Genomic DNA, 11,667 nt, shown 5'->3' with positions numbered 1-11,667 from the left:
GTGCTTTCCAGTGCCTTGGCCCCTCACAGACTTCTCACTCTAAGGTCTGGCTCATTCAGGAATCTCCCACACACCAGCTCTCACAACAACCTGGACACTGGAATCACTCCCACCCTGACCCCACAGCTCCCGCCGTGCACACAAGCAACTTTTAGTCCAATCTGTTTACTCTGCTTTCTCCATATCCTCCTCTCATTAGTTAGCCATCGGAACTGGGAAACCTCCTTCTTTCCCCCTCTTTGCACTCTTGCCACAATTCCTCTTGTCTTTCTGCAGCCATATTTTCTTAATACAGACTGAAGGTTCTGTCATTGAGAATAGAGTGATCCATAAACCTGGAAAGAAGAGATTCAGAGAGAGATTCAGCCAGGCCAGGCTGGAAAGCAGGAGATCCTTAAAAATAGCTCCTAAGAGGCTGGGCGCAGTGGCTCACACCACTTTGGGAGGCCCTGGCAGGTGGATCACAAGGTTAGGAGTTCAAGACCAGCCTGGCCGAGATGGTGAAACCTCGTCTCTACTAAAAATACAAAAATTAGCCGGTCGCGGTGGTGGGTGCCTATAATCCCAGCTACTCAGGAGCTGATTCAGGAGAATTGCTTGAACCTGGGCGGCAGAGGATGCAGTGAGCTGAGATCGCACCACTGCACTCCAGCCTGGGTGAGAGCTAGACTCCGTCTCTATCAGTAAATAAATAAATAAATAAATAAATAAATAAATAGCTCCCCAAACTGCCTCAGGGCAGAATGAGTAGGGGTAGTGATGAAAAAGTGGGGCTACTGCCAATGGATGGTGATTTGAGAGGTGGAGAGGTAGCGATGAAAGCAGCATTGGACTGCCACAGGAATACTATGGACACTTGTTTTGCACCAGCTCAGAAGTCACACCCACAAAGAGGAACACAAAGACACAGACAAATCTTTAACTCCTTTTAATGCCATCATGGCCCAAATTCTGGGGCCAGTTTTCTCTGGTAAGACTCAAATCTCTCCTAATTCCCTAACTGACCAGAGATGAAATAGTCTCTAAGACTGAAGTAAAGGGAAGGAGTACTTTCCTTGACCTCCCCACCCTTATGCCCCTCCCAGCCTAACCTGGTCATCGCGCTTTTTATGAGACAGTGGCGTGGGCTCCGGATCCATGGCATGGTTTCCTCTGGACGCACTCCTGGATCATGGGACTGCCAGAAGCTGAAGTTCTGAGCATCAGTCAAGGGGATTCTGAAGACCTGATTGGGAACTGAATGGGTGAGGGGAAGGGCAGGTTATCTAATTCCTTCAAGTTCTCGGCTCACTTTTCTGCCTCAGGGCAGCAATAGCCCAGCCCAGCCCAGCAACTGCTTGGCCTGACCAGGTGCTGAGAGGTCCTGGGAGTGTGGTTACCACACCCTGCTTCACTTCCGGATTCCAGCATCTCACATCCTTCATGGTCAAATGAATCAGTCTTGCTTCTTCCTGCTGCTAGTAAGCCCATCTCCAAGAGAGTTTTCCCCAAGTGCTAAGATGGTAGAAAAACAGGTGGTCAACCCACGAGGGAAATGTGTAAGATGGGGTCCACTGATCTATTATTTTTCTTTTTTCTTGGCTTAATCATCCTCATTCTCTTCCCTCCTCTTGGAAAAAATGGCTTCCTTTGCTCACTCCAAGTGATTCTCTGAAACCTAACTAATACTACCTCATGTTTAGATGCTGTTGATAGATGTCATTTATCTAGTGCCTATTATGTTCTAGATGTGGTATTAAATATTCTTAAATTTTTGTAATAATATCAGACTCTGATGCTGTCTGAAAAAGTACTTTTGGGCTGGGCGCGGTGGCTCACACCTGTAATCTGAGCACTTTGGGAGGCCGAGGCAGGCAGATCACCTGAGGTCCGTGGTTCGAGACCAACCTGACCAACATGGAGAAACCCCGTCTCTACTTAAAAAAAAAAAAAAAAAAAAGTCGTGCGTGGTGGTGCATGCCTGTAATCCCAGCTACTCGGGAGGCTGAGGCAGGAGAATCACTTGAACCTAGGAGGCAAAGGTTACGGTGAGCCAAGATTGCGCCATTGCACTCCAACTGGGGCAGTAAGAGCAAAACTCTGTCTCAAAAAAAAAAAAAAAAAAAAGTACTTTTGGCTGGGTGAGGTGGCTCATGCCTGTAATCCCAGCACTTTTGGAGGCCGTGGCAGGTGGATCACTTGAGGTCAGGAGTTTGAGACCAGCCTGGCCAACGTGGTGAAACCCCATCTCTACCAAAAATACAAAAATTAGCAGGGCATCGTGGTGGGTGCCTGTAATCCCAGCTACTTGGCAGGCTGAGGCAGGAGAATTGCTTACACCTGAGAGACGGAGGTTGCAGTGAGCTGAGATCGTGCCAGTGCACTCCAGCCAGGGTGACAGAGCAAGACTCTGTCTCAAAAAAAAAAAAAAAGAAAAAAGAAAAAAAGAGAAAAAAAAGTACTTTTACTGTTTATTTGGATAAGTCTAATTCTACCAGTATAAAATTTGTTTATTTTTAAAACTTAGAATTATAGCCTAATATTCTGGATTGCTATACAGTGTTTATAATAATTTTTTTTAAATCCCTAATAATTCATTGAGTAGATGTTACATTTTTTGTCTTATTTTCCTATTAATTAATAATAAGCTATTAAGTTTTGCTATTAGAGGCCACATGCAGTGGCTCACCTGTAATCCCAGCACTTTGTTTATTTTTTATTTTTTTATTTTTTTTGAGAGGGAGTCTAGCTCTGTCGCCCAGGCTGGAGTGCAGTGGCGCGATCTCCGCTCACTGCAAGCTCCGCCGCCTCCCGGGTTAACGCCATTCTCCTGCCTCAGCCTCCCGAGTAGCTGGGACTACAGGTGCCTGCTACCACACCCGGCTATTTTTTTTGTATTTTCAGTAGAGACAGGGTTTCACCGTGTTCGCCAGGATAGTCTCCATCTCCTGACCTCGTGATCCGCCCGCCTCGGCCTCCCAAAGTGCTGGGATTATAGGCGTGAGCCACCGCGCCCGGCCATCCCAGCACTTTAAGAGGCAGATGGATCACTCGAGCCCAGGACTTCCAGACCAGACCAGGCAACGTGTTGAAACCCCATTTCTACAAAAAATACAAAAATTCGTCCAGTGGGATGGTGCACGCCTGTAGTACCAGGTACTCAGGAGGCTGAGGTGGGAAGGATCCTTTCAGCCTGGGAGGTTGTTGAGGCTGCAGTGAGCCATGATTGTGCCACTGCATTCCAGCCTGGGCAACAGAGCAAGATTCTGTCTCAAAAAAATTAAAATGGAAAAATATTAAAGTTTTGCTGTTAGAAATAACTTATTACCCCTCTTTCCACATGTGCCTGTTTTGATTTCTGAAAGTATTTTAGGTTTTAAACTTTAATTTTGTTATAATTATAGGTTCACATACAGTTGTAATGAATAGTATAGGGAAACCAGGTGCAATGGCTTATGCCTGTAATCCCAGCACTTTGGGAGAATCATTTGAGCCCAGGAGTTCAAGATTAGGCTGGGCAACATAGCAAGACCCTGTCTCTATTTAAAAAAAAAAACAAAAACAGGGAAATCATGTGTACCCTTTACTCTTCCCCACAATGGTTACAGCTTACAAAACTATAGTACACTACCACAACATGATATTAATATATTGAATACACTGATACAGAATAGTTCCATCACCACCCATCTGGAGCTGGCATTTTATAGCCACCCTCTCCCACTGTCCCGCTTTGGAAATCAGTGATCTGTTCTTCATTTTCTGTAATCTTGTCATTTTAAGAATGTTATAAGAGCCAGATGCGGTGGCTCACGCCTGTAATCCCAGCACTTTGGGAGGCCGAGGCAGGTGGATCACCTGAGGTCAGGAGTTCAAGACCAGCCTGACCAATATTGTGAAACCCCGTCTCTACTAAAAATACAAAAATTAGCCGGGCTTGGTGGCGGGTGCCTGTAATTCCAGCTACTCAGAATACTGAGACAGGAGAATCGCTTGAACCAAGAGGGCAGAGGTTGCAGTGACCCGAGATCGTGCCATTGCACTCCAGCTTGGGTGACAGAGCAAGATTCCGTCTCAAAAAAAAAAAGAATGTTATAAGAGTGTTATATAAGAATGTTATATAAGAATGTCATATAAGAATGTTGTAAGGCCTGGTGTGGTGGCTCACACCTATAATTCGAGCACTTTGTGGGGCTGAGGCGGGAGGACTGCTGTGCCTGGGAGTGCCCGGGAGTTCAAGACCAGCCTGGGCAAAATAGCCAGACCTTGTGTCTAAAAAAAAAAAAGAAAAAGAAGAAAGCTGGCATAGTGGCACACGCCTGTAGTCTCAGCTACTCGGGAGGCTGAGGTGGGAGGATCACTTGAGCCCAAGAGTTTGAGACTGTAGTGAGCTATAATTGCCCCATTGTACTCAGCCTGGGCAGCAGAGTGAGACCCTGTCTTAAAAAAAAAAAAAAAAGAATGTTATATAAATGGCATCATACACTATGTGATGTTTATTTTTATTTTTATTTTTTATCAGCCTACATCATGTTTTGATGTCCTACATGCTTTCTAGTTTTTGGTTTTTTTTTTTTTTGAGACAGGGTCTTGCTCTGTCACCCAGGCTGGAGTGCAGTAGCGCTATCACAGCTCATGGCAGCCTTGACCTGCCAGGCTTAAGTGATTCTCCCACCTCAGCCTCCTGAATAGCTGGGACTACAGGCGAGCACCACCACGCCCCGCGAATTTTTTTTTTTTTTTGAGACGGAGTATCACTGTGTCATCCAGGTTGGAGTGCAATGGCACCATCTCGGCTCACTGCAACCTCTGCCTCTTGGGTTCAAGTGATTCTCCTGCTTCAGCCTACCAAGTATCTGGGATTATAGGTGCCTGCCACTATGCCCGGCTAACTTTTTTTTGTATTTTTAGTTGAGACGGGGTTTCGCCACGTTGGACAGGCTGGTCTCGAACTTCTGACCTCAAGTGATCCGCCCGCTTCGTCTTCCTAAAGTGCTGGCATTACAGGCATGAGCCACCGTGTCTGGCTGTGTGTTTTATAGATGGGATTTCACCATGTTGCCCAGGCTGGCTACATGCTTTTTAAAATGTACATGTTCTCTCTTCACAATAGTGCTAAAAAGTATTATTCCGATTTCCAGATGGTTCAGAGAGATTGTGGTTAAAGGAACTTGCCTAAAGTCACAGAATTCGTTTGCAGTTTAAACCCGGTTCAATAAAATGCCAAAGCTGGTGCTTACTATTCCTCAAAGGGATAATGCATGATAATATACAATGGTTTCATTTTTACTTTTTTTCTCCCAACAATTTTGAAAGATTAGTAAAACAATAAATCAGGCATTTTCTCTCCTCAACATCCTGCCTTTAAACCAATGAGGGGCCCGAAGTGGTGGCTCACGCCTGTAATCCCAGTACTTTGGGAGGCCGAGGGAGATGGATCACCTGAGATCAGGAGTTTGAGACCAGCCTGGCCAACATGGTGAAACCCCATCTCTACTAAAAATGCAAAAATTAGCCAGGCGTGGTGGCGCACTCCTGCAGTCCCAGCTACTCGGGAGGCTAAGGCACAAGAATAACTTGAACAAGGGAGGCGGAGTTTGCAGTGAGCCAAGATTGCACCACTGCACTACAGCCTGGACGATAGAGTGAGAATCTGCCTCAAAACAACAGCAGCAAAACCGATGAAGGAGTAGGTCAATAAAGGGTAAATGGGCTGGGTGTGGTGGCTCATACCTGTAATCCCAGCACTGTGGGAGGCCAAGGTGGGAGGATCACTTGAGCCTGGGAGTTTGATGCCAGCCTGGACAACATAGCATGACTCCCTCTCTACAAAAATGGTTTTAAAAAATCAGCCAAGCTTGGTGGTGCATGCCTGTAGTCCCAGCTACTCAGGAGGCTGAGGCAAGAAGATCACTCGAGCCTAGGAGTTCGAGGCTGCAGTGAGCTATGATTGTGCCACTGCACTCCAGCCTGGGTGACAGAATGAGATCCTGTTTCCAAGAAAAGAAAAGGTGAGACATCAAAAAAGAGGCAGAACTAGGACTCAAACATGGATCTTCTGCTTCTTTTTTTTTTTTTTTTTTTTTTGAGATGGAGTCTCACTCTGTCGCCCAGGCTGGAGTGCAGTGGCTGGATCTCAGCTCACTGCAAGCTCCGCCTCCCAGGTTTACGCCATTCTCCTGCCTCAGCTTCCCGAGTAGCTGGGACTACAGCGCCCACCATCTCGCCCGGCTAGTTTTTTGTATTTTTTTAGTAGATACGGGGTTTCACCGTGTTAGCCAGGATGGTCTTGATCTCCTGACCTAGTGATCCGCCCGTCTCGGCCTCCCAAAGTGCTGGGATTACAGACTTGAGCCACCGCGCCCGGCCGGATCTTCTGCTTCTAAGTCTAATTCAAATTTCATTTTATTGATGGGCATGGTGGCTCACGCCTGTAATCCCAGCACTTTGGGAGGCCCAAGTGGGTGGATATCTGAGGTCAGGCGTTTGAGACCAACCTGGACAACATAGTGAAACCCCGTCACTACTAAAAATACAAAAATTAGCTGGGTATGGTGGCAGACACCTGTAATCTCAGCTACTGAACCTGGGAGACAGAGGTTGCAGTGAGCTGAGATGGCGCCACTGCACTCCAGCCTGGGTGACAGAGCAAGACTCTGCCTTAAAAAAAAAAAAAAAAAAAAATTTATTTTATCATGCTTATCCCACCAAGTCTACTTTCTCTCTCTTCCTCTCAGTCTCTCTCCTCTTGGCTCTTTTTTTTTTTTTTTTTTTTTTTCCTTCCAATAAACCTTCCCCACCCCCTCCCCTCCCTTTTTTTTTTTTTTTTTTTTTTTTTTTTTGAGACGAAGTCTCACCACTCTGTTGCCCAAGCTAGAGTGCAGTGGCACGATCTCGGCTCACTGCAACCTCCAACTCCTGGCTTCAAGTGATTCTCCTGCCTCAGCCTCTTGAGTAGCTGAGACTACAGGCATGCACTACCATGCCTGGCTAATTTTTGTATTTTTAGTAGAGATGGGGTTTCACTATGTTGGCCAGGCTGGTCTTGAACTCCTGACCTTGTGATCTGCCCGCCTTGGCCTCCCAAAGTGCTAGGATTACCGACATGAGCCATCAAACCCGGCCTCATCCCAGCCATTCTTTTTTTTTGAGATGGAGTCTCGCTCAGTCGCCCAGGCTGGAGTGCAGTGGCTGGATCTCAGCTCACTGCAAGCTCCGCCTCCTGGGTTTACGCCATTCTCCTGCCTCAGCCTCCCGTAGCTGGGACTACAGGTGCCCGCCACCTCGCCCGGCTAGTTTTTTTGTATTTTTTAGTAGAGACGGGGTTTCCCGTGTTCGCCAGGATGGTCTTGATCTCCTGACCTCGTGATCCGCCCGTCTCGGCCTCCCAAAGTGCTGGGATTACAGGCTTGAGCCACCGCGCCCGGCCCATCCCAGCCATTCTTTAGGAACTCAGACATATCTTTTTTTCTCCTAGCATGATGCCCACCCCAAGGTACTTACATGTCTTCAACAACACCTTCCGGACAGCTTCGTGGTATCTTGTGTGGCTATTCTGGTGCACGGAATAATTCCCATCTTTTGAGATAATGGGGGGAAGCCTAGTAGGCTCTGATTCCTTCTGGTCTGAAATGAGAGTAGACTTGTTCTGAGTACTTGGCAAATGACTATTTGATTCTCTGATTCCCTGGTCTCCATGCTAACCAGGTGCATGGCAGGCATCTCTCCTAGCCATTCACATCCAGTTCTCAGGAATCCAATCACCATGGCTGTGACAGAGGGGAGGGAGGGAGAACGCAGTGATCACAAGACCTCCCTTACCACTCTCTTGCTCCTGCCTGACTCCTGGGTTTTAAGCGGCCAACTTCTGGAATCAGGGTATTGGACACATACTTAGGGTTAGTGCAAGTGAAAAAGGCCCTTATCTGGGCAGACATTCCTTTCCTGGGATTGGCATATTTGCAGAACTTCAAATGGTCTAATAGTGGAAGTTATGTTTGAGCTAAGTCTTGGAGGAAAAGAAGGAGGTGGGTTACAGTAGAATCAGGAAGAGCATTTTAGACAGCAGAATGGCAAGTGTTTAGAAGCATTAGAGAGGCATCAGAGGGCTATTTGGTTTGGAGCCTGGAGTGCTGGGTGAAGAGGAGAAGGACAGGAGATGGGGCTGGTAAGGTAGTGCAGTGTAGTGGCTACTTAGCTTTCGTTATGTTTGGGAATCACTCCCTATGAAGCAAAACCTGTATCTCACAATAGAGGCTGAATAGACGAGTTCTTCCTTACTCAACCTCTCTTTCAGCAAGGATATGGACAAAGAATTTTGGCTAGGCCAATCAAACACATCTGCTTCAGATTTTGAATCAAAGGTTGCAAGGAAGCAGTGGCCATATAAAGTTATCTGCTAGTGACAGGAGGTGACAGCAATGAAGCTGCATCCTGTTTCCAGCAGCAGTATTCAGGACCCAGCATCCTTGGTGCCAGTAGTGCCCACTACAGCATTGAATGCAGTAGTGTCTATGCCAGACCAGGTCTATGGCATGATTCTGAGCATTGTTTCTGATTACCGTCCATCATGTGTAGTTTTCCATTCCTACTGCAGCTTTTATATGCTTCCCAATATTTTCTTATTTTCTTTCTCTTTTTATTTATTTATGTATTTTAAGAGGGTCTCCCTCTGCCGTGCAGGCTGGAGTACAGTGATGTAATCGTAGCTCATTGAAGCCTTGAACTCCTGGGCTCAAGCGATCTTCCCTCCTTAGCGTCCCAAAGTTCTGGGACTACAGATATGAGCCACTGCATCCAGCTCCACATACATACAGTTTTTCTTTCTTTTAGACGGAGTCTCACTCTGTCACCCAGGCTGGAGTGCAGTGGCCCGATCTTGGCTCACTGCAACCTCTGCCTCCTGGGTTCAAGCAATTCTCCTGCCTCAGCCTCCCAAGTAACTGGGACTACAGGCGTGTGCCACCACACCTGGCTAATTTTTGTATTTTTAGTAGAGACGGGATTTCACCATATTGGCCAGGCCGGTCTCGAACTCCTGACCTCATGATCCATCTGCCTCCACCTCCCAAAGTGCTGGGATTACAGGTGTGAACCACTGTACCCAGCCAAAATGTTAAAAAATCCATTCATATTCTGCTTAAATAGGCTAGATTTGGCTTGCATCTCAGACTCCTGAACAAGGGAGGATGAGTTTGAGAAAAATTTAAGATGCAGAAGAGCAAGACTTGGTGAGGGAGTGAGAAAAGGAGAGCTGTTTAGGGTGGCTTCAAGATTTCTGTCTCTTGGCTGTTCCATCCATTCTGTCACGCAAGCCAAAAAGGCGCTAGGCCCCTTTCCCTATCTCCTCCAGCCAGTCTCAAATGCAGAGTAAAATCCAGCTCTTGGCTGGGCACAGTGGCTCATGCCTGTAATCCCAGCACTTTGGGAGGCCAAAGTGGGTGGATCACCTGAGATCAGGAGTTTGAGACCAGCCTGGGCAACATGGTGAAACCCCGCCTCTATGAAAAATACAAAAATTAGCTGGGAGTAGTGGTGCACGCCTGTAGTCCCAGCTACCCCGGTGGCTAAGGGAAGAGAATCGCTTGAATCCAGGAGGTGGAGGTTCCAGTGAGCCAAGATGATGCTACTACACTCCAGCCTGGGAGACAAGAGTGAAACTCCGTCTCCAAAAAAAAGGAAAAGAAAAAAAATCCACCTCTGCATCTGACATTTTCAGTGACTCCATTCTGTATTCCTGGAGCAGAAGTCATCCCATTCCTCAAATTTTTATGTTTTGTGATTATGGATGCCTGTCAGGAACTGGATCAGTTTACCATTCTCTTTGGAAATTGTCGAGAATTGCTGACTAATCTCTGATGGAGGGTGGCGATGCCCCTTCTGTTCTGGAGTTCCTCCCCAGCTCCTGCTTTTTTCTTTTCTTCCTGGCTTGGCCTCACTCATTCATCATCTCTGTCCCTCGTCTCTCTTGTTTGCCCTCCAATTAAATCTCCTTTAACATTCGCTATCTGAAATAATGGTACCACTAGAGTGGGGAACAGCTTGAATCCCCTCCCTGTACAGTTGAGGACTTGGAGAAGCAACAGCACTGAAGCCTTGGTTAGCATATAGAGTTCTGGAAGCCTGCACTGCACCACAGGGCTGATTTGTACTTCATTACAGGTTATAGCAATGAGGCCATTTCCTGGAAGCAGTATTATTGAGCTTGGTATTTGAATTTGGGCAAGGTAGGGGTGGCAGGATGTCCTTGGACAAATAGAAATAGACTGAGGAGAAAGAACAAGCATATTCCTAGTGGCCAGTGGGAGCTAGACTGAGAATAATTATTGGTCTGAGCTCAGGTGACAGTTAGGAACTCTGTCTGTTCCTGAGGCCTCAGGCTGATTGCCAAGGGTACAGGCAGATGATGTTCTCTATCATCTCAACGTGTCCAAGCAGCAGGGTCTCGGCTTCCCATATGAATTGGTCAGTGTGTGCTTGGAGGTGTGCTGGACAGTATCACTCACCTGGATACCTTCCTTTGGAATCAAGCATCAATTGGCATATACCTTGCATCCATTTTTGGCAAGCTGGGAGATATTCTTGGTAACCCATAACTTCCCCAAGCTGCCAAGGTTTGGAAGGTACCTGGGGTGAAGGGGGCAGGGCTTGGAAAGAATCATGCCACAGCTACTGGAAAAGGGCATGTTCTGGGTAGAGGGATGCAATGAGCTCTTTATAACCAAACTCCAATGTGGTAAGGTAGATGAATCAATTATTCTGTCGGTAGGTGATAAAACAGAGGTCCTTCATCCATCCAGTTAACGCTATGCTCTGCATGGTCTTTGCTGGTAAGTAGATATGAAGTACCCCAAATAGCTTCTAGAACTGGGCCACAAATTGGGGGTTGCCATAAAACCACCTTTTAATGCTTTGAATAGACTATGAAGGGCATCTAGGGTGATATAAAAGTACTTAAGTGGATCTTCCATCCCTCCAAATTAATGGTGCAGATTTCTCAGTATTACAAGCTTCCCTGTGACTCGGGGTGGTCACACAATCTTAGCTATTCACTACTTTGCCCATTGCCTCTGTTTGTTGCAATTGGGGCTGATTGGCCACAATGTTTTCAGATTGAACAATTTTTAGAATGAGTCTACCTTTGTGCCTCCCAGAAATCTGCCTTCTAGATTAGGGTATTTGCAGCCAGGCATGGTGGCTAATGCCTATAATCCCAGCACTTTGGGAGACTGAGGTGTGGTGGGATGAGCCTGTGGTCCTAGCTACTCAGGAGGCTGAGGTGGGAAGATCGCTGAAGTTCAGGAGGTTGAGGGTGCAGTGGGCTATAATTGTGCCACTGCACCCCAGCCTGGGTGACAGAGCAAGACCATGTCTCAAAAAACAAAAAACAAAACAAAAAAAACAAACAGAAAAAATGACTCATGACTCCTGTCTAGGAGGTCAAATCAAATGTTAGGCATTAGTCTCTTAAAGGTGGATGGAACATTAAGATGTACTGAAATGGGCTGAAGTGTGTTTGGAAGGCTAATTTGCACTTATCATCTTCCCTGATACAAATAAATTGTCAGTGCTTTGGGAGGAAGTGGACAGAAGCATGAGCCCAGGAAAGCAGACCAATCCTCAAGGCATGTTTTCCATATGGAAGCAGTTCCTTTGGCTCTATGTCCAAAAATATCTTCCTTGAAGTGG

The 11,667-nt window shown here is 46.6% G+C and overlaps 1 protein-coding gene across 1 annotated transcript in view; it reads right to left on the bottom strand.

Moving 5' to 3' along the window:
• Positions 1-149: 149 nt before the first annotated feature.
• Positions 150-11,667, bottom strand: part of TEX49 (testis expressed 49) — a 32,044-nt gene continuing 20,526 nt past the window's right edge. Inside the window, exons 2-4 of the mRNA XM_025403532.1 lie at positions 7,483-7,605; positions 1,092-1,236; positions 150-335 (exon numbers count right to left, since the gene is read on the bottom strand). Coding sequence (XP_025259317.1) covers positions 287-335; positions 1,092-1,236; positions 7,483-7,605 — 317 coding nt within the window. The 3' untranslated portion in view covers positions 150-286. The remainder of the gene's footprint in view (positions 336-1,091; positions 1,237-7,482; positions 7,606-11,667) is intronic.

This window comes from Theropithecus gelada, chromosome 11 (assembly GCF_003255815.1).
Source record: "Theropithecus gelada isolate Dixy chromosome 11, Tgel_1.0, whole genome shotgun sequence".
NCBI lineage: Eukaryota > Metazoa > Chordata > Mammalia > Primates > Cercopithecidae > Theropithecus > Theropithecus gelada.
This window is presented reverse-complemented; position numbering and strand designations above follow the sequence as displayed.